At 35.7% G+C, this 27,971-nt stretch overlaps 1 protein-coding gene across 6 annotated transcripts in view; it reads right to left on the bottom strand.

Annotated features, from left to right (window-relative positions):
- The window catches only part of ANKS1B (ankyrin repeat and sterile alpha motif domain containing 1B), a 411,921-nt gene that overhangs the window by 314,789 nt on the left and 69,161 nt on the right, over positions 1-27,971 (bottom strand). For all 6 annotated transcript variants that reach the window (XM_039703948.1, XM_039703945.1, XM_039703947.1 and 3 more), the window contains 3 exons: positions 26,678-26,779; positions 18,359-18,469; positions 15,034-15,209 (listed from right to left, as the gene is read on the bottom strand). In XM_039703948.1, the coding sequence (XP_039559882.1) occupies positions 15,034-15,209; positions 18,359-18,469; positions 26,678-26,779 (389 nt within the window). The remainder of the gene's footprint in view (positions 1-15,033; positions 15,210-18,358; positions 18,470-26,677; positions 26,780-27,971) is intronic.

The raw sequence follows: 27,971 nt of genomic DNA on the forward strand, positions 1-27,971 counted from the left end.
TATAAATGCTGGGCTACATCAGGAATCATCTTGGGAGACTCTGTGACTATCCTCAGTGGTATATGACCCAAAGTACTCTGCAAATCCCAGCTCTAGCAGTCCCAGGTGCAGAATCTTGGTCACAACACCACTGCACAGATGATACACACAAACCCAGCTGCATGTGATATTTTCTGACTGGAGCTCCAAAAAAACCACCACATGTGAAGAGGTTACACCCTTGGAACTCAAGATCACAGTGATATCTGATTCTGAGGAGAAATTTCTGTCACTTGAAGTCAGTAGAGTCAAGTGAAATGACCACATGTAGCAAACACAAAATGCATTAACTAGGCAAATATTATTAATTCACATACACGAGGAAAACTACACAGTTGTGTAGCTGCTGCCCCTCAGTGGGCAAGTGCCATTGACACCTATCATGATGAGCACCCCAGAATAAATCACTCTATCTCCAGAGCAGGAACTGACAAGATACAGGAAATACATCCTGGAACCAAATGGCAAGTACAATGCATACTGAATAAGATCAAAATATTCAGTAAAAATGAGATTATAAAATGAGTACATCTGGACATGTATTGAAAGGAGAGCAATACATTTGAAATTTTTAATTCATCCTTGCATGTAGCATAATTAACAAATATTAAGATGATTCTGAATCTTTGCACTACTCTCATACAAGGATGCAACCATCCATAGAGCGAAAGTCTTAGGATTTAAAAACCTAATAGATGATCTGTTTTCTCAAGTGATCAGTTACAGAACCCAAAAAAATGGCCTGAGGTTGTGTCAGGGAAGGTTTAGGTTGGATATCAGGAAAAGGTTTTTCACCCAGAGGGTGTTTGGGCACTGAACAGGCTCCCCAGGACAGTGGTCACAGCACCAGCCTGACAGAGCTCAAGAAGCATTTGGACAAGTCTCAGGCATAGCGTGTTGGGGATGGCTCTGTGCAGGGCCAGGAATTGGGCTTGATTATCCTTGTGGGCCCCTTCCAACTCAGTGTATTCTGTGATTTAATAAAAGTTATTTGTTTAATCTATGGATTAAGCTACTTCTCTATAATGCATCAAAACATAAGCACTTCCATAACTTACTGCACTCTCATATACGTGTTTGGGACAGGACTGAACTGCCAAATTAATTTCTCTTTTTCTACATTAGCTAAAATAAAGTGAATATGTGTATTAAATACTTGTCTAATTTTGAGCACATACCTAATACTAATAAATCAGACTATTTTCACCCTTAAACATTTAATATCAAAGCATTTCAAGTGCTTTACTTTGCCATGAAAAAGAACTTAGCACATGAAGCATAAAGCCCTAAAATAGAATTCACCCAGGAAGTCATACAGACTGCAAGGACATTCTGCTACAGAAATGCATTTCTAGGAATGCCTTTCCATCCCACAGGCATAGTAGATTTTACCTATGTTGGTATGTAGGAAAGGTATACACAAATATGGGCTGTGCAAAAAGGGAAGGAATTTGGTACTTTTTTTTTTTTGAGTCTTGAAATTTAACCACAGGAGCAGTTGCAATTAAGTTAATGGAATTTTTCATGCTAATGACAGACTTTTGCATCTCCCTGAATCAATATGCACATGAGTCACTCCAAAATGTGACTCACTGAAAAACTCATGTACCAGATGAAAAAGGAAAAACTGATAATGAAGGGCATAGGAGCCTACAGAAAAGCAAAATTTAGTGTTAATAATTTTAAAAATATTAAACAGAATTAAAGGCTACAGAATATTTGCCCTTGCATAAAGGAAAAAAAACATAATTCAAAGCAATGTCAACCACTTTTGGCTTTAAATGTCTCAGAGAAAATACTGCTTGGAGAATAGCTACAGAGGCATCTCTGTATTTAATAGCCCTATACCATGTGAATGTTATCATATAACTTTTGAAAATCGCAGTGCTATGTAATCGCCATGAAAATCAGTTGTAAACCTTGCATTTTTCCTTTTTTTAAATTGTGAAAGAGAGGGTGGGTAAGTGGGTGGCAGTGTGATGAAACTTATACAAAATACATTATTTGTCATAAAATAGAGCAGAAGGAAGAGAAATTAAAGTGGGGGAAAATCAGGTGGCAAGAGAGTAGGCAGAAGTCACCACTTTATTATTCCTTCAGTGCACAGTTTTTCACTTAGCCTATTCTCAGTAGAAATGTGTCAATGAAAATGCAGTTATTATTCCATTAAGCCACTGCTGCCTTAATAAAGAAGATAAAATCATACCTGAACAGAAAAAGGCAATCTAAAGAAGAACTATATGCAGTACTGAGTTAGTCATCTGAAGGTGAATGCTGGTTAAGATTGGACAATCAAAAGCGCTTTGAAGAACATTTTTGCTAGGTGATTTACAGATCCAGCAGTAACAAATTACTAGTGGTTTGCCATATTGGCAGCCAAGTGCTAAACATAATGTAAACACAACACAGTAGAACAGTTTACAGCTGAAATGTCTTAGGAGGCTATAGAAGTTGAAGGCCTAACTGGAAAAGATCAGCCAAAGAGTAATCTACCTTTTCTTGTCAAAAGCACAAGCAATGGCTCAGACTTCTCTAGAGGTGTTGGAGAGGATCACACAAACACACCTCCCATCAGAGATGCAGATTACTATCAACTGGAGAACAGCTCCCAATGCAGCCTGATTTCTTGGCTTGTGGAAGCAGCACTCAGAATCATCTTCACTAGGAAGGCAAAGTCTTTGCTATGGCCAATAGGAAAATCTGCCAGTGTGAAGTTCATATACTGCAAGTTGCTGCTTTTTCCTGTCTTATATAATTAAACCAGCGATGTCACTGCAGTCATCTCAATAACCAGTACTGCCAGAAGATGTAGGACAGGGTGTGCTTTTTCTGTGCTAGCTCATTGCTACTGTTTCCTTTTGCCTGTGGTAGATTCAACACCACGCAAGATCCACCGCAATACAAGCACACCTTTATGCTCTTTTCCAGACACATTCCTAAGCAGCTGAAGACTTAACACTTAAATTCTTTCTCCAGCCGCTCATAACATAATGTCTTAAAGCTCCTATAAAATACAGATAAACAAGTTAGTCAGTAATCTGCTTTCTTTCTCCAGCCACTCATAATATAATGTCTTAAAGCTCCTATAAAATACAGATAAACAAGTTAGTAATCTGCTTTTATCTATAACTGCTGTGAAGCACTGTATTTCTTAGGAGGTATCAATGACTAAATAAACAATTGTGATCAGTTAAAATTATTTCAATTTCTTAAAGGAAACACGAGTGACAGAGACAAAGGCAAGGCAATAAATATTCCAATACCCATAAGTAAGAAACTATTAACAATTGAAAGAAAAACCAGCATAGCAATAAAAAAGTAATTATATTTTAATATGATTTTTGTCTAAGTTTGACAGCCAGTATTGAGGCTGCTTCTTTGCAGATTGTGAACAGCCCATATTTCAGAAATATTAGGCAGAGCACCAATATCAACAAAAATAATAGTGGTAGTATTAATGCAAATTGCTTAATCTCAAATAATTACTGAAGCAAATAAAATTGAAGAACCTCTCCTGAGATTTTCCCTTATGACACTAAACTGAAAGTTATGGTAAATTTAGGAAGGATAGATGTCAAGAGAAGAGGAATTAAAATAGATATTCAAAAATTGTGTAAGTCATTCAATCTTCACATTTCTCTGGAAAAATAAAGAATCTGGTATAAAGACCAACACGTGCATCATGTGACAAAACACATCAAGGAAATCTGGTTTCTGATTCTGATCTCAGTTTAAAAATTTATACTACTGAACTCAGGCAAGGATTCCAGTTATATTAAAGTCACAGAAAAGCTAAGGGCTGCATTTCTAGCACACTCTTGATGTCCATGGGCAACTTTTCTAATGCATAGTAAATATCAGGCACTTGCCCTTAACTGAATTCCTCGAGATATTATATTTTATAGAGGTATAGGAATCTGGCCCAGCATATTTTTCTATTAATTTTCTACTTGCTAAGCTTATTAACAGGGGCTGGAAAAATCTGTCAACAGAATACAATGATACCCTACATTATGAATGGTCAACTTTGAAGACTTAAGGACAAAAATACTGAATTTATTTTATATGCTTATTATAAAACAAATCTGCTTGTTTCCATTAAGATAGAATAAAAATTAAATAAAACAAGTAGCTCAAACACACTGCCCAATGCTCTAATTTCAGCTACTAAGCAATTTTTAAAAAAAACATTATTTTGTATTAGCTTGTCATGTGTAGTTATTTTGCCTTGTGAAATATGGCACACTATTTACCATTAAGATTATTTGTATACCTCTTACTAAGAAGCAAAGAAAGGCAAACAAAACAGGCTTCAAAGAAAATACCTATTTAGTCAACTTCAAAAGAATCATTGAATCAACTATAGTGAAACCATACATTTAATCCCCACCCCTTAGTATCCTGTAGAAGTTCAGATTGCTCTGAAGCATTAGCAGGCTCCATCTCCTGGTTATACCGTTGGGATAAAATGATGCTGTTCCACTCACTACAGAAAACAACTGAGACATGCCCATATGGTTCTCTACTTTTCTCAAGCATTTCCTGTCAGATGGTGATCATCAGGCTTCACTGCAAGTTCCAAGCTTAATGACTTAATTCTTACACTAATGGAATACACATGAAATCACTGTTGACTTGAGTTATATACAAAAGCATTTTTTTCCCCCCCCCACTCCTGCAACTTGATGTTTAGGTACAACACTCATTTAATCTGAGTCACTATGTATTACAAAGAACAATCAAACCTGCATTGGTACCTGCTGACAACAGTGATGAGAGATCTAAAATGTTACGGAATTCCCATCTCTTAAAATGCAGAAGCATCAAAAGCTAAAATGTTCTAGAACAATGTGTTTTTTGTTTAGATTGCAGGATAGGTTCTGCTTCTTTCCTTATTAACTCAGTTGTCTTTTCCCTCAGGTAAATATCTACGACTCTGAAAAATAAATCTTCTACATATCTAAGCTCAGTCTACTTATATTCTAACAAAAGCAGTTTTTCCAGAGAGCAAAAAATATGTTTCAGAAATTAAAATCTGATTGTACCTAAATGTCGACAAAGTCTTTCATATTCCTTCTAGACCTTGTACATTGTTCCATACTCAATTGCTCAAATGTGATAAACCAATACGCCTTTGGAGTATCAGCATTCCTACTGGTGATGCTGTAAATCACATAGGCAGAAACTGTGTTTTGAGAAGACCAAGGAAAATGAAAATAACTTTTTGTTCTCTTGTGAAGGAGAATCTGAAAATGTGACTCTTGACTGTAACACCAGATGACAGTCTGAGGAGAGGAGAAACCTAAAGGAAATGAAGGATAGGAGTCCATGACAGAATTATTTTTTTTTACAGACTTCTAAGGAAGGTCAGTGCACCTCTGGTTACCAATAACTTAGTGTTCCTGACAGCCTGGTTTTATAATAATATCAAAAGAGAGAATTGATGTTAACATTAAAAAAGTCACCTGTCTGTGTGGAAATCTCATGGTATTATCTTCTCATTCTGCTCTCCAGAAGTGACTGAAACTCTTTTGAAAGGTCCCAAATTAATCTGGAGACTGCAGCTTAAGAATGGACATTGTGTTGTACACTACTGAATATTCTTAGGATGATGAACCCTGAGGGTACCAAAAGAAATGGAAGAGAAGGGGTTCTGCTGTGCAGCACTGGCAACAGTGGCACAATGGCACAGGCAGCTCAGGAATGTTAAAAAAATCATGAAGCACAGATGAAAAAGAAAGTTCTCTAAAGCACTGAGCAACATATAAAAAGATATTTAATGCAAGCAAATATATTTCATATTGAGAAGATGATTTCAGGATCAGTTCTGATAGAGTCCTCATATCTTGGCTAATCCTACTGAGATTAGTAGATATCTCTGGTGTTCATCTAAGTATAATGAAACAGAGATGACTCTACACATGTGCTCAGTATTGAACTAAAATTGTCCTTGTAAAAAAATAATCTACTGTAGTCAATTTAATAAAACCTAGCTATCAAACAGAATTTTTGAGTAGACAAAATTTTACTGATCATTGCCACAGCACCCCAAATTTGCACACAGCTTTATAGCCATAAAGACAAACAAGCTCTTTGATCTGAAAAGCTTGTAGTATAATTACTTTATATGGAAAATTTCTAAACCCATATCCAAGATCCTTATGTAAAAGATTCAGCTGAGAGGAAAGGGTCCACAGCAGGGCAAGTGAAAGTGCTTGGCAGCATGGAAAGACTTACATACAAAATAAGAAAATGCTAAGATTACTTAGTCGGGGAAAAGAAAGCTTTAAGAAATAACAAGCCTGAAACATTGCAAATTATGGAGGGTGTGCACAAAGCATTTGTTCTTTTCTACTCTATCAGATTTTACTATATAAGAATAAATGGAAGCATATACTCAGCCAATAAGAGAAAATGCCTTTGTCTAGAGCACACATTCTGCAAAACAGCAATACAGGGTTTTACATGGTGGTAAACAATGTGACAGACTGGAGCAAAAGGATTAGATACCTTTAGGCTTCCGCACTGCAAGCTAAACACATAACAGCATTCAGAGAGATGCATTTGTCTGTAAGCTATTTTCCTGCTAGCACCTGATAGTCAAGGAATTTGCCACAGACACATAACTGTACAGATTGCTTAAATATTCCAGAAAAACATTCTAGTGGAAAAAAGAGCAGGTACTTTTAATGCAGACTAAATGTGGTTTGGCCAGCACATTCCCCTAGTTATACTTAACTCCATGTAGTTTAAATCATACTAAGTGTTGTCATGTTTTGAGATTTTATATTCTTAAACAAGCACTGGCTTTCTCACAGGCTAGGTCTGTGCACCTCACTGGAGGATTGGTTAGCAATCTTTCTACCCAAAATCACAGCAGCAGGGAGCTGCAGGCTAATTCACTCACTGTGAAGCATGACACCAGGCAAATTATTCTGTGTAGAGTTCCACATAGCTCCTATTAGGCCCCCTCTAACATAAATTTTCACAACACTGGGCTGAAGCATAGCCTAACCTACAGATACAGAACATAATCTTTTTTAATAGCTACAGAACACAGGTTAGGAAAGGATACATTTAGAATATCTGAACTCTCCTTCACTAGGTAGCCGAAAAGAGGGGGAAAACAATTGTATCCAGTTGGTTTCCTTCTGCTTCTTTGTAATCACCAGCTCATATTTAAACAGAATTTAGAAATCATTTTGTAAAGCAGTTTATGGAAAGTATGTAATTCCATGTTGACCAAGTGAATGTTTGTTATTGGATGTCCCATCATAAATATCTAATGAAAAATGTAGCAGCAGCAACAGTTCTCAGTGGGAAATACTACTGTGTGCACTAGAAATTGGGAGTAGCAGATGGTTTTTAGTTGGGTGGTAGCTTTTAAAATCAATTTTTAAAGTTATATAATCATATCTTCAGGGTGTGGGTAGATCTTTCCAGCAAGGGAATCTCAAAAAGTTATGTTTACATATCCTGGGAGACATGGCCTTCATACTTGTACTTACCATAGAAATAAGAGTCAGTATATGCTTGCAAAATAGCATTCATAACTGAACTGGGTGAAAGAGCAAATTAATACAAAATTCTTGCACCATCAGAATTTGGCAATACTTAAATTATCTAACACTATCATAAAAAAATAATTCAGTAAAGCAACAATCTTCCAAACACTACTCCTCAATACAATTCTCTTCCTTTTTTTTAATACATCATAAATACCTGCAAAATTCATTGAAACTTTACTATCAAATTCACCAAACTTTATTATATTAAATGATTTAAAATTTATCTGTTTATGTCCTTGAAGCCCCATACAATCAGGCCTGATTATCTCACTATTCCCTAATGAATAAGGAACCAAAATTGTTCTGCAAGGTGTTTTTACTGTATCCTCATTAGTAAGTCATTGTACATACTTCTGGCTTGCTCATCATCATTTTTCTGTGAAATTTTCTATCCCTTTCTCAATAATGCATGCAAGTGTGTGGTGTTTTTAAGGCTCAAGAAAGCAATTATTTTACTTGAGCATGTTTGGTCACTCTTAGTTATTATATTTCAATCCAGCCATTATTTATTTGTTATATTAAAAGTAAAAACCAAAATAGTATTCTGGAATAATATGACTAGACAGTTGACTTTGATATTCTTCAACAAATTCTAGAGATTATTACTTTGTAAAATAATAAAAAATGGTGTGCTTTTAATAAAAAAAAAATGTGGTTTTCCTTAGAGAAAAAAAAAATTAATCAGAATAACTGACTTCTGAAAAACCATGCATAAATTTTACCCACTATAATATATTCTTAGTCAACTTCTTTCAAAATCACATAATTCTTTGATTTTGAATCTCTTCTTAGATATAAACCAGACACGATTATAGTTTTATTGCTGTTATATAGCCCCATATCCTTGATATTCTGACATGAGAGTAAAAATTTTATCTTTGAATATGTACCTTCATGTTTCCAGCAATGTTATTATGTTTTTACGTATATTTTTTCCACTCTCTCAACATGCACAAGTATCAACTTCCAATTCTGGATGGCAGAATTCAGCAGAAACTGACATTTATATGCCTGTGATGAAATCCAAATCTTTTCCCTGAGACTACACAAAACTTTTCCTCATGTTTAAATTTAAATTACTGCTGCCAGCCTTTATTACCTATTATATAACCACATTAAATTTAAACAGATATGCTGCTGCCACTTCTGTGAAATCCCTCTGTAGTGCATTTACTACATGGTTTTACTACCTTCAGTTTAAAAAAAAAATAAAATCAGGGGCATCTTAAGTTTCTCAGTATTTATGCCATGTAATCAAGCAAAATCCTTTAACACATACTCTGCTTTTTAAGAACACAGAAGTCTCTCAAGAACTCTTTCTTTAATCTAAACTTGTGTCACAAATCCAAAGACAGTAAGATATTGCGTTTGCACTTGAAAATCAATAACACTTTTTTTTGTGTCACAAATCCAAAGACAGTAAGATTGTCTTTTGCATTTGCACTTGAAAATCAATAACACTTTTTTTTATTACGCTTCTGAACACAACAGCATAAATGTAAAAGCAAACATTGCATGCAACCACCTACTACACAAGATTAAAGAGACTGTTCTGAAGAATATACTTCAATCTGGTGCCTCAGTTCTATTGAAGTGGCACATTTTAAAATTAGTTTTTGTTAAAAAAAAAATCTCAGGCATTTGCAAAAAATATGGAATAGTTATGGGTTCTACATGAAAAGAAAACAACACTTTTCAAATAAGGACAGAAATAAACTTTTGAATACAGATTAAGATGAAGCCTTTTTAAGAGAATTTTAGAAAAATATTTTTCAAATAAAACATCAAGTTTAATAAGGACAGAAATAAACTTTTGAATAAAAATGAAGCCTTTTTAAGAGAATTTTAGAAAAAGATTTTTCAAATAAAACATCAAGTTTATGAAAAAAAGTCTGAGATTTGTTTCCAACATGTACGTCTAGCAAATGTGTATATATACACACAGAGGCAAGTGGAGAAGATCTTAATCCCTACTTTTTGTTTTGCAGTCACAGGTTGTCCAAAGCAGATAAAAAGTCAAATATTCTTTGAAATCCATATGAATTTCTTACATGTACAGAAAGCCCATATTTGTATTTTCTGATATTGTTTTTTTAAGGAACACAATTTGCAAATACATTGCAATACAGATGGTGTGTTTCTGGGTTTAATAATACAACTAAAATACTTTGTCCTGACACGAATACATACACAGGAATCTCACACCTGACAAGAAACTGGTAATGATCTTTGAATGCCACAAACAGAGGAATCTAAAGCAATTTTCTTGTGGGAGCTCAGGATTCTCACAATACACACTTTGACAGTCTTCTGTTCATTTTCCTGACACACTTAATTTTTCTGCATCCCTGCTTTGTACATTATACCTGTTTAAATTGTCTTGCTTGCTGTTCAACTCACACAGATCGTTTGAATGCATGCTTGGTGTGTAACCTCTTTGCCATGATACACTTCTAAATTTAGTCCCAATGTTTTAGTTTGTAGTTTAAATGTATGTCATGATGTTCCATACATTTTTCTGCTAGAGGAATTTAAGGTGTTCATTTTGAAGCTGTTTGGACTATCAACTGTGTTAAAACACACAATTTTAACACAGCCATGAAAAACGTTAGAAAAATCTTATATAAGATGGTTGCTTTTGTTCTTGAAATTACTGAACCAGACTGCCATCTATTGGAAAATAAATATTTTTTTTAAATTATACTTAAAAAAACAAACCTGAAACTGCAATCACACTTAATTCATCTTGAAAAGGATGAACACCTTTTCAAATGAACTGTGATAAAAATCAAGGACTTAACGATATTTTTTCCCACTTCATGTCTTCTGAAATATGTTTTGAAGCACATTTTGCTTTTCTGACTCACTGAACAATCAAATTCTAGTTTTTTTGCAAGATTTTTATCTAGGGAACAAAGAAAAACTGTAATATGTCAGCACTGAACAATAGACAAGTATAAAGCTTCCAAAGCTTGCCTGGGCAGCACCAGTCAGGGCTTTCCATGCCATTGCATACATAGGTCAACTAAAAAGTTCAAGTTACAGTGACCAAAATGGGAAAAACAAAGACAGGAACTGGAGGCACAAATCTATGAATCGACCATCAACTCCACCCAGCATACAAATCATTAAGAAATACTGGGAATTACAACTAAAATGATGCATAGCTGTATGAAAGCCTTTTTGAGCTCTCCCTGAAGTAGAATTGCAAAACTGTGTTCAATCTGGCCTTTAATATTGTGGAGGCAATGAATAGGGGCTCATTGCATGCTGTGTTGTAATGGACATGTTTTAATGACTGGTAAAGGCAGACTAAGAAAGGTGGCATTAATATTTTGCACAACAGCACACCAAACACAGCCAGAGTGGCAAAAGAAAACCTTTAAATTATGACATTTCCAGTGCAGCTTTAACTTCCTTTAGTTTATCCTTAATAATGTACCCTTCAAATTGAACGATAACATTAACTTACTCTCATCTGACTTTCTGCTGTTCAGCATTCAGTCTTTTCCTCCCTCTTCATTAATCATTCCCTCCCATTCAGGAAGCTAAGACAATCTGTTCTTCTGTCACAGTTCCCCTTTCAACTTTTGGAGGGGAAGCATCCTCTGGGGACATTTTCACTCATCTCCAGATCTCTTCCTGTTCATGTCTACGTTATGGGTCTACTGTTACTGTCCTTACTTCTACTTACTGCTCCATTATACTCTCCCTCTCCCAGACATTATGCCTTCCAGCCCCCAAAATCCTCACCATCAATTTTCCTAGTCAGCTCCTCCATGGGATTAGTAATTTGGAACTTGGAAAACTAAACCAATCAGTTTCTTTTTTCTTTTTTTTTTTTAACTAACCTCAGAGATGTGCAAACTCTGCTTCCTATTTGACATGAAAATACTGTAAGCACATAAATCTCTGGGGTTTTAATGTCTTGTCACAAATCACACACCTGGCCAATAGAAACATATAACGTAATAAAAACATGTATTGTGTTCAATGCAAAATTTGATGAAAATAAGCAGTTCCTTACTACAAACATTCCAGAACAACTTGTTATGTTATTGGATGACTACATGTCTAATAACACAGCAAAGGGAGGAATGGATTCAGTTCCATTCTTGACCTAAAAGACTTCCAACTCACTTCTTCCAAATAAAATATAGAATTCTACAAGTGCTGTATCATTGAGTAACAAACCATGCAAGATGCCTAAGACCAGAAAAGGGAGAGAATGTGCCTGTGAACAAGACATCCAAGATTGCACTGGTATTTTTCCAGTGGCTGTACAATGCAGAAACAATACTAGAAGGGATCACAGCCTGATGATCCATACTTTATCTGGGAGACTATAAAACCAATGTTGAAACTCACCCCTATGCCATGGACAGAACTGAGCACCGCTTTTCCAGATGAAGCCTTTACTGTCAAGTTATTGTATTAAAAAACAGGCACTCACACTACCCTTACACTAAACAAAAACTGTGAGCCCCACTGTTCCAACAATAGAGGTTGGCAGTTAAAATTCAGGACAGAATTCCAGGCTGTGCATTCTGGGTAGACAGACACTCCTTTCTGCAGTCCAAAATCAACTATAACCTCATTTAGTCACAGCAGTTTTGTCCCTCCTGAAAAGAGGCAATTGTTAAAAAAAAATGCTTTGAAATACACTCTGCTTCCTGATGCCTTCTCTTTCCCAAGCCTATGCTATCCTCAGGAGGTGGCTCCTGATGCTCCTTTTTCCAGCTTCCTAAGTTTATGATCCACAAGTTACTATTCAAATCAGAAATTCCCCAGTCTTGGCTCCCTATTTCTCTGAACAATAGCATGATGCAAAAAATTCAGATGTCTCCAAGCAGCCAGTGCCTTTGCAGAATCTCCCTAAAGGGTGACAAAGTGGCATGACTTGGGATTTGGAAACTTTTCAGATTGCTGAACTATGAACTTGAAAAGCTTTCAACAGTCATCGACATTAGCTCAGGAAATGACACCAAACACATTATTAACAGGGAGCTAACTTCTACCCCTCTTCAGAGCTGATGTCAGCACAGCCAGCAATGAAAGTTAGGAAAAATCTGCTGATATGAACCTGAACATGAACTTGAAAAGCTTTCAACAGTCATCAACATTAGCTCAGGAAATGACACCACCTAACATATTATTAACAGGGAGCTAACTTCTACCCCTCTTCAGAGCTGATGTCAGCACAGCCAGCAATGAAAGTTAGGAAAAATCTGCTGATATGAACCTGAAGTAACTGTTCCTTTGTGGAAGCACACCAGGTGTGGTTCCAGCCCTCTGTTGGAGCTGGTAACCAAGAAAGACAGCACTCAGTCCAGCAGGCAGAAAGAGTCTGTGCTCCAGCCAGACTCCATAGGGTGCCCTGTGCTGCCCATACTTTCAAAGGGTCTTGGCATGTGTAGTAGAAGCAAACATGAGATGAATAAATGCAAACCAATAAGAACCCACTCAACTTATTAGGATTCTTACAGAAGTTTCCCACGGAGGGGAAAACTTAAGTCAGAAAAAGCAGCAGAATCTCTCTTTAATACATATCCAAGGAATCTATTTCTGACTCTCCACATCTATATACATCTTCACTTTCTCTCTGTATCTTCATGTTCTTATACATAAATATTCATTTAAGTTTCTTCAATCATCACTGTAATGTCACACATCTTCCTTGACTACACTTGCTGGTCCTGCCCCCGGAGCAGTTTGGCAGCATTGACCTTTGCAATCATTTTCAGAGTTAAACATATCTCTTCACTTTAGTGCTTCTTCCCAATTACACTTTCATGGCCCCTTATAGAGCATGTGGATTTTCATATCACCCAGGGAGCCGAAACACAAAGGGAAGGCAACACCTGGCCAAAATTAAAAGATGTGTCAAAAATGGAAGCGACTTTCATTTTTTTTTATGCAAGGCAGCCAGGTAGCAACTGAACAGATTGAATAATCCTAAAATACATTAAAAAATGAAATGGATGCTTTAGAACAAACAGGAAAATCTCACATCACAGCAAAGAGCCCTCTCCATACAGATCTGTATAGCTGGGTTTACTGCAGGGGAAAACATATTCTGCCCTCCATCCTAACTTCATGTTGGGAGTGCACACCCATCATCCTGACTACAGTTTTCTCTAAAAGAAAAGCTGGATACCCCAGCAGGAAAGCACCATAAAATGTTTCAAACAGTCCCCAGTTTTGAAGATTTGTTTCCACATCTAGTTCAATATAAAATATATGAAATATCTAAAAAAATATATTGCCTAATTTACCTTTATATTTCCCTGTCACGGAAATTACAGATTTAGTGTCTGAATACTTTCTATTCATATTGTACTTCATTTAGGTCTGAGCAGACAGATTTATATAGAATACATTTTCTGCAAAACAGCAGCTGCGAAGATTTAAATAGCAGTTAGCACCTAAATTCAGAGAGACACTAGACAAGGGTCTAAAAATGATTAAATGGGATTAGTATCTTGTTCAAATTGAGTTCAATATGAGTTATGTATCTAAACATTCAAACATCTAGAAGGACTTTACAAAAATATCTACTGCATTTCATGGTAGCTATGGATCTTTGTAAATCTCATTTTGTCTATATATGTCATAATAAATCTGCCAAAACATGAAAGTCTTTAACTTGCCATGGTTTTCCTCACATAAGTGAGCATATTTTTTCTTAACTTACAAAAAATGTTAACCAAAATTTAGAACTTAGCAGTTTTTCTTTGTCCTCTGCTTTATTTCCTGAGCAATCACATTTATTTAGTGTCATGGTTTAAGTTGAAGCCTAAACCACCTGAAACCAGGAAACCTACTGAGGAATTCAATTACAAAAAAAAAAAAAGGCAGCAAAGCCTTGTTAAAGCAAAGAAAAAATGAATCCTAGAGTACTTTATCCTTAATATTAGTAGCAATGAAGTTATCTTCAGCTGTAGTTGGAAATCACTGAAGTATCACAACCACAATTATCTGTATTAGAGACAATCTTCTATACCATTAGGCTACCATGAAAGCTATATAGTAATACAATGTAGAAGAAAAATAACTGAGGATGTTTAGCTGTTTTTTTGGGGGGCATATCTGATCAGATTCTGTTAACATTTAGTATTCAGCAGAGTATTGAACATACTGATCTCCACTGATTTACAAAAAAAACCCTTTCCTTGCCCTCACCATGCTCAAAACAAGTAACCTGAATGTATTAGTGGTGACATAAAAATCCAGTCTGAGGTGTGGTAAGCAATACCTTTGAGAAATGAAGTGAACATTACATTCTAAATCTGTAAGAAGCACATATTATATTTTTATTAGAATGTTAATCTTGTACTATTCTCACTTTTATTATTTCTTTCTTGAATGTGCTATAAATAAATCAGATGTAACTGAATACATTGTCCTTGTATCCCATCTTACTTACTACATTAAGCTTGGTTTGGCTTCCACTGGTCATAAGATCTTCCTCTGATACTTTACTAAAATTTTCCAGATAATGGTCTGATAGTGTATGAGACAGATCTTCAAAAGAGTATTCCTTTTCTTGGCACAATTTGATTTCATCTAAGAGCTTTGATAATTCTCCAGTCACAGCTTCACCTTTAAAAACAGACACACCATTAGTCAGTAATTAGAATATCAGGGTAATTTATGCCTAAAAAGGAATGCACATTCTTTAAACTTTATTATCTGTTATTTTCCATACCTTATCCTCTAAACAATGATCTTCATGCACCATTCTCTGCTCAAAAATAATAGCATCTTGTTCCAGGCTAGGAATTTGCTTGAGGCAATCTACATGCTTCTGCATTGCCCTATACCTTGCATTTAATTAGGATGAATATATACTTACCCTTTCTACGTTTTCTAATCCTTAAAATCTATATAAATAGTAAGTATCCAAGAATGTCAAATTAATCCAGGAAAGGAAAGTTTATACACGCATACAAGATCAATATCCCATGCTCCGCATCAGGTTCAGGTTTGCTGCCGTAATTAATTAATGCACTACATAAGCTCTGTAAACTGTAAGTGACTAAGAATGCATATCTTCCTCATCAAAGCAGCTATGCTTTATGAATAATTCTTGCTCACTCTCCTGGGATTACATGGAATGGTGGAAGAATATACTGGGCAAACCCAAACACACTTAAAACATGCCTTCCTATACAGCAGTCTATCAGAAACTCACATTTAGTGCATTCTGCATTGTGTTTCATATTTTCTCCTTAATTTATCAGATTTCTTAACTAAAGAACTCTACCAGAACAGTAAGACAATAGGCTTTCTATGTCTACACTGAGGACCACTATTGGAAACAGCAGTAGAAATAAGTACTAGAATCACACTGAGTGCTAACCATTCTGCAAACAATCCACTGACAGCAGCGAGGCCTCCACAGACTGAAAAGCAAGACATTATGATCAACCACATTGGGTTCTGATTATGCACTGTGTGTGTGTTACACAGCTACCTTTAGTAACAGCAATGAAAAGTGAAAAAGGCCAAGAGTTTCCAGGAGCAAGTAAGAAACCCCACTTGTTAACTAGGTTTATGACAGTCATATTGGTGGAAACTGCAGTGCTTAGACTTGATAAAATATAGATGCTTCCATGTTACCCCATCTTTGGAAATAAAATGCTGAAAAGGAAAAACAGAGTGAGCATATTAAGCTCAGCATACATAAAACAGATTTAAGTACACTCACGTAACTACAGAATCCACTGATAAAACTCTATCCGCTTGGTCTAGAGCTCTGTTTATTTCATTTTTTTCATAGTTACTGTTTGCTATGCTAAGTAAACACAAATACTCAAAAAATATATTTAAAGTCTAACCATGGCCAGTTATTATCAAAATTTTCAGAGACAAGACTAGAAGTTGTCAATTAAAAGCATTTAATTGCTTTTTAAAATTTAACAGAAATTTTGCTTTCCAAACTCTTGCTACTTTTAGTCCATGGTAGCTTTGAGCAAAACTTGTAAATTAAGCAAAATTATAACTGGGTTTATTTATATTCTGCTTTTTAATTATAAAATTGAAATTATTCCAGATTAATATTATAACTAAAAATTGGAAGTAAAATACCTAAATATCAAAAACTATTCCAAAATCATGATACAGTGATTTTTTTATAAAGAACCAGAACTACTGCTTCCTACAGAACTATGTTTGTGTCCCCAGTCCCACATTCTCCCACATATGGCCTGCAGCTTTTCTTACTAGGCAAGAACGAGTTCTGTGTGACAAAATTGGACTGATCTGGGTAGAGTACACTAGTTGACTGGCTGATTGCAGCCAGAATACATAAAAGACAGGTTTTGCCTATTTCTTTCTGGGCAGGTACTAATTAGGGTCTTTTGCCTCTATTCATCTCCCTGTTTTCATGAAAGTCACAGAAAAGTAATTGATACTGCTGTCCCTCTTCCAAAGTTGGTTTAAATTATCTGAAATTAGATTGTCAGTGAATGGCAGACAGATGGATGGGAAGCATGATCAAGTACGATTTATCTCCTTTAGTATCACATTACACAAAAGCCACCTAGCATGTTTTACGTTATTTATACTTTCTACGAGGAAATAAGGAATATGAGATCATGACCTTATTGTTAAAAAGGAAAACATATTTTAAAAATATTTGCTCCTTAATTTCAGGACAGACATTTCTATTGCACAGTTGGCTTCACAATCCTGGTAATCTCAAAGGAACTATTTATCTTCACACACCACATATGTGTTAAGTACCCCAATGGGAAATATTATTGGAACTACAACATTTGTTCACTATTACCATTAAGATCATAACCTGACATGCATCAGAAAGCTTCATTCTCTCATGAATAAAAACTCTCCCAGTGAACATGTTAAAGAAAAAAACAACATGTTAAAAAAAAGATCAAAAAAACCCAACCAACAAACACTAAAAAAATCACTACTAAGCAAAATAACACCACAACTCACACACAAAGAACGTGTTAAAAAAAAAGATCAAAAAAACCCAACCAAAAAACCCCAACAAACACTAAAAAAATCACTACTAAGCAAAATAACACCACAACTCACAAAACCAAGGACAGACTCAGTTATTTGCCAGCAGTCAACTGCATTCATTTTGGATGATTACTGAAGGCAGAAGTCAGGTTTGGTTCTACAGGAGGATGACTTTCATGAAAGACACCACAGTCAGAAAACATCCTGTTTTAGTCATTGTGGTGTGGAAATGGTGAATCAGAACATAAAATGAAAGCACATGCACACAAGTGACTACTACAGTGTATGAAAGCTGTGTTAGAAGACAAATGGAAGAGGAGTACATTTGTGACCTTTGAAAGAGGCTTCCAAATGTGAAACAATTGTTAGATGCACGCATTGGGGAAGATAAAGTAAATTCAATTTTTAACCCAAATGCAAACAATATCTGCAGAGTATTACAACATATTTAGTATTTTTGTTTTACTTGATTATGCAATGGATAAGGTCAGATAAATGAAAAATATTTCAGATCAAACAATGCAGTACCTTGTAATCCATTAGTGGCTTGTCATTTCTGAGAATACAGTTCCTTGCTTTTCTATATGACATGGATTACAGTGTATGTAGTCAAGATAGGGGATTCATGGTAGGAAAAAAACCCATACTTGACATCAATTATTTTCTTAATTTTTTTTCCACTTTGTAAGTTTGTATAAATGTTAATATTAAAGAGAAATTCAGTACAGCTTTTGCATTCACAGAGTACATGTATTTACTTTTAGCCTTTGGAGACGGAGGAACTTCTGGGGACAAAACGCAGGACTGATGTTCTGCACATTCCAGTGGACATTCCTCTGAAATACTTGCATTTCCTGTTTCCATATATTCTGCAAGTTAAAGATACAAATACATTTAAAAGTCTGAATTAAGAGGGTTTATTTCAATCAAAAGTATATTTGCTACATCGCTTTTCATTAATGACTTTTCAAATTTTCATATTACAACCCTGTAATAATTATTATTCATAACAACATTATTATGAATATTAATATTGTCATTGTCAAATATTAATATTACAACCCTGTAATAATTAATACTCATATACACTGTTGGAAGGCAGTCATTTGTTGAAAGGACTGTAAAACACTAAAATGGCCAGTCCTCCAATCTGTGGAAACTGCTACAGAAATCTCATTGTAAGGGTAATCAGTTGAGACTATCCCTATGTTTTTCTTGTCTCCTGGAAATATTAACATAACTGTTTTGTTGCATTATTACAATTAAAAGACACTTTTATTCTAAGTTTGTGCAGAGTTTTTTGTCAAGATACTCAGGATGTTCACAATACATACAAACATTGATATTGTAAAGGGAGTCAAACACTGCTTGCAGCACAGATATAGTACATGAGGAAAAACAAAAAGCAATCCCGAAAATTTAGTTTAAAATAGCAGTCTAAAAAGCAGTGTGTTGAAATTTCTGGTTTTTCTCCTTAAAACTTCCCTTGCCCCACGTTTGCAACGTTTATAAAAACAGAAAAACATGAAATAATAAATGTGCTAAACTTCAATTTCATTACTGTTTTTTTCTTATAAATATTTGCATTATTTTCATGTGCTTTTCTACACAAGCTACCTCAATGGAAGACCAGAACATTAATGAATTGCAATGTAATAATAAACAAGAAATTAATTTATGCAATAGTGACAACTTCTTTTTTTTTCCAACAGAGGAACTGGTTCTCAATTTGGGCAGTTTTTATACATCTGCATTTTCTTGACTTTAGGAAATTGTTTAAATAATTTCATTGTGATACTGATAGCAACCATAATAGCATATGTTGCAACACACAGAGCACCAAAGCACAATAATGTCTTTCATCAAGATCATACTGAAAGACTAAGGAGTTTCTGGGAAGTGAAATTTCCCTGATTTAATTTGTACAGTCTACAAATGCACTTGTTAAGCTTGCTGTTACTCATTATTAAATAACAAATCCCAAAACCCAAATATAATCTGTGATAAAATAGACATCTGAGAAATTGAAATTGGAAATGGCATAGAACAGCATGCAGTTTCAAAATGCTTTGCAGATTGCTGGTGTATTTTTTTTAAAAATTGTATGATTTGAAAGTGCCATATATTAAGTTTAATGACTGTCAGTGGTCCCTGGCATAATCTGTCAAATTTCATCATATGAAAACTTTGTGTTTGTGTGGGTCTGAAAGCAAAGACGAACTGTAGGAATCCATGAGAAAGCTAACACCATGAGAAATGCTCTGGAATGTTTTCCAGTTCTGTCAGTGATAGTATTTGTCAAGTTAATGTGCAAGATGGGGAAAAGATAAAAAGGAAACCAAACTCAAAGAAAACAAAAAGAAAAAAACAAATTAATGTATGAAAAATGTTTGCTTGGTAATTATGCAACTGTCCAAAAGGAAATGTAATTCTATCAGGTGAACCTTACAATTATTAGATTATTACAGCTATAATTAGCAGAGGAAATGAAGGAGATATTGTGAAGAACTCTAACCTTGTTGCCACATGATCAGACAAGACTGTGGTTTTAAAATAATTCTCTATTTTTGTTCTTTATCTGTCCCCACTTCCAGACCAATGCACTTACCTCCTGAAGGCTAGTTCTGAAGAGGAAATCCCAAGTTCAACATAAGCTTAAAATATTTACTTTAAAAAACACTGAGTTTTTTCCAGAAAACCTTTACAGCTGGCTCTCACAAGGTATGGTAAAAAATGTTTACAACAGGCTGGCAGCATGCCAACGTTGTGAAGGTACAGCCCTTGAAACTTCGGTTTTTTGTGGACTACTACTCCTAACTTGGTTTTATACTATTGAAAATTCTACCAGATACATATGAGAGAAAGAGAGAGCCTCAGTTTGAAGAGGCTTAGTCTACAGGTATACTTACCCATAATACTGTCAAAGAAAGAGACACAGAACGGGTGATCTGTATCAAGAGCTAAAGAAAAAACACACAAAAGCACTGGATGCTTTCACCAGCAGCTGCATTCTAATCACCTGCAGCTGGCTAGGAATCCATCTTCAAATCCTGCCCAAACTGACTCACTGCTGGGTGCTTCAGGGACTGCTCAGGGTGGAAAATTTCTCTCAAGCCAAAAACAGAATTCAGAAGAAAGCTGAGCTTAGTGACTTATACCACTTCACGACCAAAACAGTGTCCCCATCTGTGGTTTCACACAACTTTAGAGAAAAACCCATCATTCCTACCACAGGGGAGAGTAAGAGATGTTTAAGACACAACCTGTCAAATTCATAATGGGAAGAATGGACCATTTGACTTCTTCACCTTACCCAGAATGAACTTTACAGCTCAGTGGAAAATGAGTACTACTACAGCTCTTAATACTAAGAGTTGAAAAAAACTTGGGCCGTTTAGTAGGATTGTTTTCTGTAGTTACCAGATTTTGTGAAAGCCCCACTCAACCTAAATTGGGTCCTGTGCACAAAAAAAGTAATACCATAAAAGTGGTCACACAACAGTGGAAATAAGAACAGTGAGGAATATAACTCAAGAAGGGAACAAGCTCTGAGAAGTTCAAACAGCTGGAACTCCAGTTTTCTTAGTTTCTGCAATATCAGTTAGGCCAAAGCCAAAGAGATGGAAAGGACTAAACATACAAGCAGAGAAACACAGCTGCCTCTCCAGCATGAAGACAGCATGACCCATCTCAGCTAGAGCCGCTCCTGAACTTGCAAGGAGTATAAAAGCACAATTTGCTTTAACTTCAGCTCCTCTTAGATCCTAATTATTCACTGAGGTGGTAGGGTTAAGAGTTTTGCTTTGTGTATAAACCTTAGCTTTTAGAGCAATAAAAACTTTTTATGTTAATGGAAATAAAAAACCCAAACAACTTATTTTGATCCTTATTTTCCTTTAAATTAAATATAAGCTGCTTTCTTTTGTTTTTATACCCTACTTCAGCTGTGCTATACGGTAGCTTCATATAGAATTCTTTCTAGAACAAATTTTCCCTAAGAAGACCAAAAGCCTCTTTAAAACTCTAAAAACAAAAAGGCCAAATTTGACCAGAATATAAATATGAACACTCACCTTTTTAAGCAGAAGACTCTTCAAGTAACTAGACCAGAGAAATAAAACTTATACAGAAACCAGCCCCCTCCATAGCCAATAACCCTGCAGAAGGGTGCTTATACCTCCTTGACATCTTCCTGAAGGGCAACAATTTTCAGAAAAACATCTGCCCTCCCTAAGACTCTTACAGAACCTGTCTGAGTATTCTGCAGCTCTATTGAGTCCTGGCCCAGCCAGGAAACTCTCAAAAAGCTCCTCTCAAAACAGCTCACTTGTCCCCATGGGAAGGAACCCACCTGAGGCTTCGTGATCCAATTCCCTTCTCTTTAAAGCAGCTGCAGTAGCAGGAATCTGACTGGCAACTACCATGGTCAGTGTGCTAAGGTGACAAACAAGCTGAGATGAAGGCTAGTTCACTTCAGTCTCCTGAATTTCAGAGGACAGTTTCTAAATTATTCAAGTTAAAATGAATCCCAGAGAAAGCCGGAATCAATAGATATTTTTGTGCATGTGTTCAGGGAAGATAACAGAAACAGGCACTGAAGTACTCCTATGACTGTGAGATGGGTAAGGGTGCAGCTAAACTTTCAGTCTCAACAACAGTAGTTAAAATAATTTATGAATGCAGTCAGTGCTCTACAGCCTTTGCACAAGAGCCTACAGAAGAAGCTTAAAAGTCCCCAGAAAAATAAAACAAAATGTCCCCCATAAACAAAACAAAAAATAAAAACAAAACCAAAACAATGAAAGGGAATTGAGATCTCAATTACTTTAATCCCATGCAGCTGTAGTTAAATCCTTGACTGAAAACCTATTCCATTCTTCCAGTGAGGCTGGCCTCCTGCACTCAAGGGAATGGAAGATCTACTTGTCCACAGAGAGCAAGAGAGAAAGAGAGAGTGAGAATACATTTAAAAAAAAAAAAAAAGCTAGTGCTAATGTCACCAAAGCTATTTAAGCAGAGTGGAATAGAAAGGAGTTCTGGTTCTGCAGCTGTTTATATATTTTCCATTTATGAATAATTTGGTAACAGGTACAAACAATGTTAGGTTCCTAAGCAGCTTCAGCAGAATAGAGGAAACAGTTTTCCACTGCATCTCTCTCCATACTGTCTATGCAGCAGCATTTACTGGGGCTCATGCCATTTTTCATCTGTTTATCTACTATCTTCTTTGTTTCATAATAACGAGAATTCTGCTTCCAGAAATAGTAAAAGAGCAAGATTCTAATAGAGAGCACAGTGGGCTGTGGAGAAAGAGTTGAAAGACAGTGCAGCTCACACCTGCGTCACGTTCACATGTGCTGAAACCGAAACACAGCTGGTTGGTTTAATTTTAGGCCTACTAGCCTTGGCAACATCCCTTTTATCTCCAGTGCCTAATTATAAAAGCCCTAAGTGCCAGTACTGTTAACTGCTTCAGCACTGAGTGCTGCTGTTTTACTGCACCCATGAAATGCATCCAGTACTTGCCCTTTCTTGGCACAGTATCCTAATTCTCTCCTCTTCCAGTACACAGTACTCATACAGCTATTTACTCCTTACTACGTTAAAAATCTAAACCCTAATAAGTATTTTTAAGTGAGCTCAATGCTAATCAGACCTGATGAAGACACAGAAAATGATGTGACATATACAAAAAACACAGAAGTAAAACCTGAACTGTCATTTCTATTAATTACAACTATAATTAACAAGCAGTAAAAAAAAAAACATTTGGGTGTTCTATAGCTTACTCAGCCTTTTATCGTGCTGCTCTTTAAAGTGATATTTTAATTTATTTTCCTTCTATCAGATAATGTGCCAACATCTCAAAAAAGATGGCAGACTTTGCAAACACACAAAACAAAACTTCTGCAGAAACTTCCGTTGCTTTTTTCCAAGGATAGTGAGAAAATATGTAAAATAAGGATCACAAGAATGCTAGGATCACTTCTAAAACCTCATGGGCAAAAGGCCTTCTTTCTTTGAACCTACAATCTGTAAAAAGTAGTTGTCTAAATATTCTTTAAAAGACGGAAAACAATTTTTATCCACAATTCTTAAATTCTGGGAGGGCATTTATTCACAAGTGGCTACCAGCCCTATTGGGTTTAGTATCAGCTCATGGGATTTAGTGTCCCATTAACTGCTTCTAAACACAGAAATTACTTTTATCTCCTTCAAAGAAATTTCTTATAAAAATCCCCAAAGCCAACTAATTTTCTTTCTTAACATTTCTTCCAACTCTGTTATCCCTCTGCATAACAGGCCCACCAGTAATACCAGTCACATTATTTCCTTGTCCATTTCTGCCAGCCAGTTCATATGCATCTTTCAGCCTCTGTTTTATAATTTGAAAGCTAATGTTTTGTGGCAGGGACAAATACTATGCTATGTTAATACTAGACACTGTAAAGTGATACTCAGAACAATGCAAGGGGGAACCAGAAAAAAATTAATGAGAATGCTTGGTGATAGCATCTTAGTCTATCCTGGCAACAAGGTGAAAGAACAAATCAATGCCACCACATCTGCATAAAGCACAAAATTAGCAATGAACTTAAAAAATCTGACCAGTAATTGTCTGACATCTTTAATTTAATTTCTATTTCCTATAAGTCTACATGAAAGAGCCATGTAAGTTGCTCTAGACAACCATCTGAAGACAGCAGCCTTAACAGGAATGTATTTGGAAGCCACTAAATCTCTCTTAGTAATTGCCCTTTCTTAGCATGGAATTCATTATGCACTGAAGTCAAACTCAATTATAGTACATTCATGATTCCAAAAATTCTAGTGCTTCACTGATTTTTCAGCTACAATAGGATAAATACCCACACTTTAGTGAAGAGTATAGTCAGCTGTCTTTTTAGAGGAGGGCAGGTCAACTGCATCATTAGTAGTGCTAGTACTGAATCCTGATTTTTTCAACTTCAGCTAATACTTTGATGGATAAAGATTCAGTGAATATTTTGCTGATGAGAAAGAATCCATGTAAGTTCCCCAAGTGAGTTCTGAAGGAGCTCCTCAGGTTGTCTTAAGAGTCAGAATGGCATCTTTGTAACTGTTTTTCACTCTTGCACATCACTTCTGATTAAAGGCAGAGAGCAAAAATAAACAGCTGCTCATTACAAGACAATTTCATCACACTAATAAGAGCTGAAACTACTAAGCAGTCATTTTTATACTTCAAGGCACATTTTTGAAAAAGACTGCATGTCAAAGCAACAAAAAGGATTGAAATTAATATATTTCTTTTTCTGCATGTGTGTAGTAAAGACTGAGGGCAGCTACTGATCAATCAACATGAGAAACCCATGAGAGGGGGTGTGGTGCTTTATTACTCATAGAGCAAGGGTACTTTGAAAAAAAAGTTCATCAGTGGGGTTAGAGACTGCAAGGTTATCACAATAAGGATAAAATGGAGCAAAAAAGAGGTAGTAAAATTAAAATTAGCTTAGTTGGGGATGGGATATTATAATGAATCTTAATACCTGAAGGATGATTGATTTGGATGTCTGAGAAAGTGGAAGCTCTAACTGACCCTTTTCCTGCCACTGAAGAAGTTCCAGTATGACATTAATCCCCTTTTCCTCTACATGGTAGTATGTTCATGCAGCCCTGTGAGGACTTAAAGGTTGAAGCTTGAGTGACTCAAATCAGAAACTCCCTTCTGCTGACAGGGGAAGCCCTGTGTCCCCCACACATCTCTTCCTCCCCACTTTTCAATGCACATTACTGTCACTTACCTGGGACAGAGGTAACTCTGAGACCTGAATTACACAGGAGGCAAGCTAATTAAAATTACAGAAAGTATAGTTCTATATTTTTAATATTATTTTTCATTATTTTATATATATAATAAATATATATTTTGTATTCTACCAGTTTGTGAGGTGAATCAAGTAACTTTGAAGTCTCATGTAAATGGGGAATATGTAAGGGAACTGTGTAGGTGGAAGTAGGGGAGGAGAAGGGGGGAAGTGAGGGAAAAGGCAAAGGAAAATAGGAAGGGAGAGAGGGAGACCTGAAGGCAATCTGTTAACTGGTTCAGCTCTAACATGAATCTGCTCCTTACAGGAACACCTCTCCTACAGCCTGCAAAATTTTCATTATACTTATAGGAGCTTTGTATCTTCAGTCCATCATCTTACTGGAAAACTTTATGGAAGCTGGTCAACTAGTTTGGAAGTAATTCAGAAAAGAAATGACACAGTATGGCCACATGACCTCATTTTCTCTAAGAAATGTTCTTATAAAATACAGTTATGAGGGAGCCTGTCATGAGTAGAACCAACAGAGAACTGATTAAAATGGCTTATTTAATGGGGGGAATAATCAATACAGATGAAGATGCAGCACTGATACCTGCAGGGACCTCCTCTGTCAAATGCACTTAATGCAAGGCTAAACTGAAAATGCAGGAAACAAATTCCATAGAAAAGAAGAAATTATGTTTAACGCTGATTTATGTTGTAGTCTGTGTTTCATCACTTTACTGCCATCTTCTAGAGTAAAACATTGAAGTAAACAATGAATTTCCATCAACCTTGCACCACAAAAGTAAGATGGGAAGCGAGAACAAATACATGTATGAGAAACATATTATTTCTCCTATAATAACAAGAAATACTGCTTGGTTCATTTATTTTTTTTTTTCATTTAAGGAAAATGAAAAAATAATGTAATGGTTTGAAAAATTGTCATCATCTTTCAGTAATTTAGTTGCTGCAAATCAAGCATTTCAATTGTAGGTTATCATTACAATTTAATGGAACTGCTATTGAAATATCAAAATATGTTATGGTGTAATGAAGAATGTTAAAAGACTAAACATAAGTGACACACCATGTCAGTGGCCCGCAAAAAAGAAAGGGTTTACTCTGAAATTCAGATATTAGACAACTTATTTTCGTTCAACTAGTCTTTTTAAATCAAAAGACTGCTCCTTTGTGTAATGAAACATTTAAAGATTAGAAATTACTATATACAATAATATTTCTCTATTATCCCTAACAATTGTGTAATTGAATATGGCTTACCTTGAAGTAGAGCTGCAATTTGGAGAGACTGCTGAGATGGATGCTCTTTAAGTATATCCAAAACTGTTCTACCCAAACTGTCCTTTATGTTGGTATCAATTCCTGAAAAAGAAATGGATCCATGGTGGAATATTTAACCCTAAATGCTTTGGATTATAAATGTGTTATATCAGACTGACATCAGCCTGACAAATTGAAAGCAAGTGGTTTTACAACTGCATTACACCTGAAGTACAGGATGCATTTCTGTTTAAAGCTTGAGTAGCCTAAAATTCACATGTTGACATGGATGGTTTTTATGTTTCCATATATCATGGGGATATAAAGTAACCAAATTTGGGATTATTTTAACAGATTGTTCCTAAGAAACAGCCATCCTGAAAAGGATATTTTGTAAAACAAATTCTCCGAATGCTTTTCCTACATTTATTTCCAAACTCTTTAATTCACCGGGAACTTTCTAGTCCATAATACCAGTATGTGTTTTGGGAGCAAGACTGAAGAAGTTTTTATCTATGTGTTAATAAAGTTGCACATCATGGAAACATTTTCGAAATTCATGCCATGAATAGACTGAAATATCCATGTGTAGTATACAGGCACTATGCACAGCCACAGGATCTCCTCACAATACCATCCATACTGCTAACAAAGAAATAGTTGGGCTTAAACTGTGAATTAAGTTAGAGGCTTGCCCTGGATCAGAATCTCTTGTACAGGGTACTGCAAGACTCTACCTTTGCCTTGCAGGAGCTTCTTTGGAAATTTTGCCTTATGGTAAAATGCTCGAGTCGTTTTTCAGTTTAGATGTGCTTTCATAAAAAGTAGAGATATGAAATGTCCTAGCAAAAAAAGTGAAATTATTCTCAGGACACCAGAGAAAACAGAGGAAGCAGGATTTAAAAGGACATTCTGAAAGCACCCAGAAAAGGCTCCAATTTCCTAACTCAATGGATATTTTCCTACTTTGTTTTGTGAGAAACACAACATTGTCTCACTGAAAACAAACCTAAAATATTACTGGGCTATTTAGCGGTGGCAGTTGACTTTCAGAGGCTAGACACAGCAACTCACATCTTTCCTTTGTAGTAGCTACTTATAACATCTTCTGACTCTTTTTGAAGCAGAAATAGAAAGACGGGATTGTTAAGTACAAAAGGCAGAAAGTGGGGAGTGTTGCAGAAGTGCAGAATATTTGGGGTTGAAGGAGTTCACAGTGAAGATTCTACTCCACTGTCTTGACAATTGTATGCTGAAAGAGGCTGTATTAATCTGAAAAAGGTGGGCTTTTTCT

This window comes from Passer montanus, unplaced genomic scaffold (genome assembly GCF_014805655.1).
Source record: "Passer montanus isolate IOZ18808 unplaced genomic scaffold, ASM1480565v1 scaffold17, whole genome shotgun sequence".
NCBI lineage: Eukaryota > Metazoa > Chordata > Aves > Passeriformes > Passeridae > Passer > Passer montanus.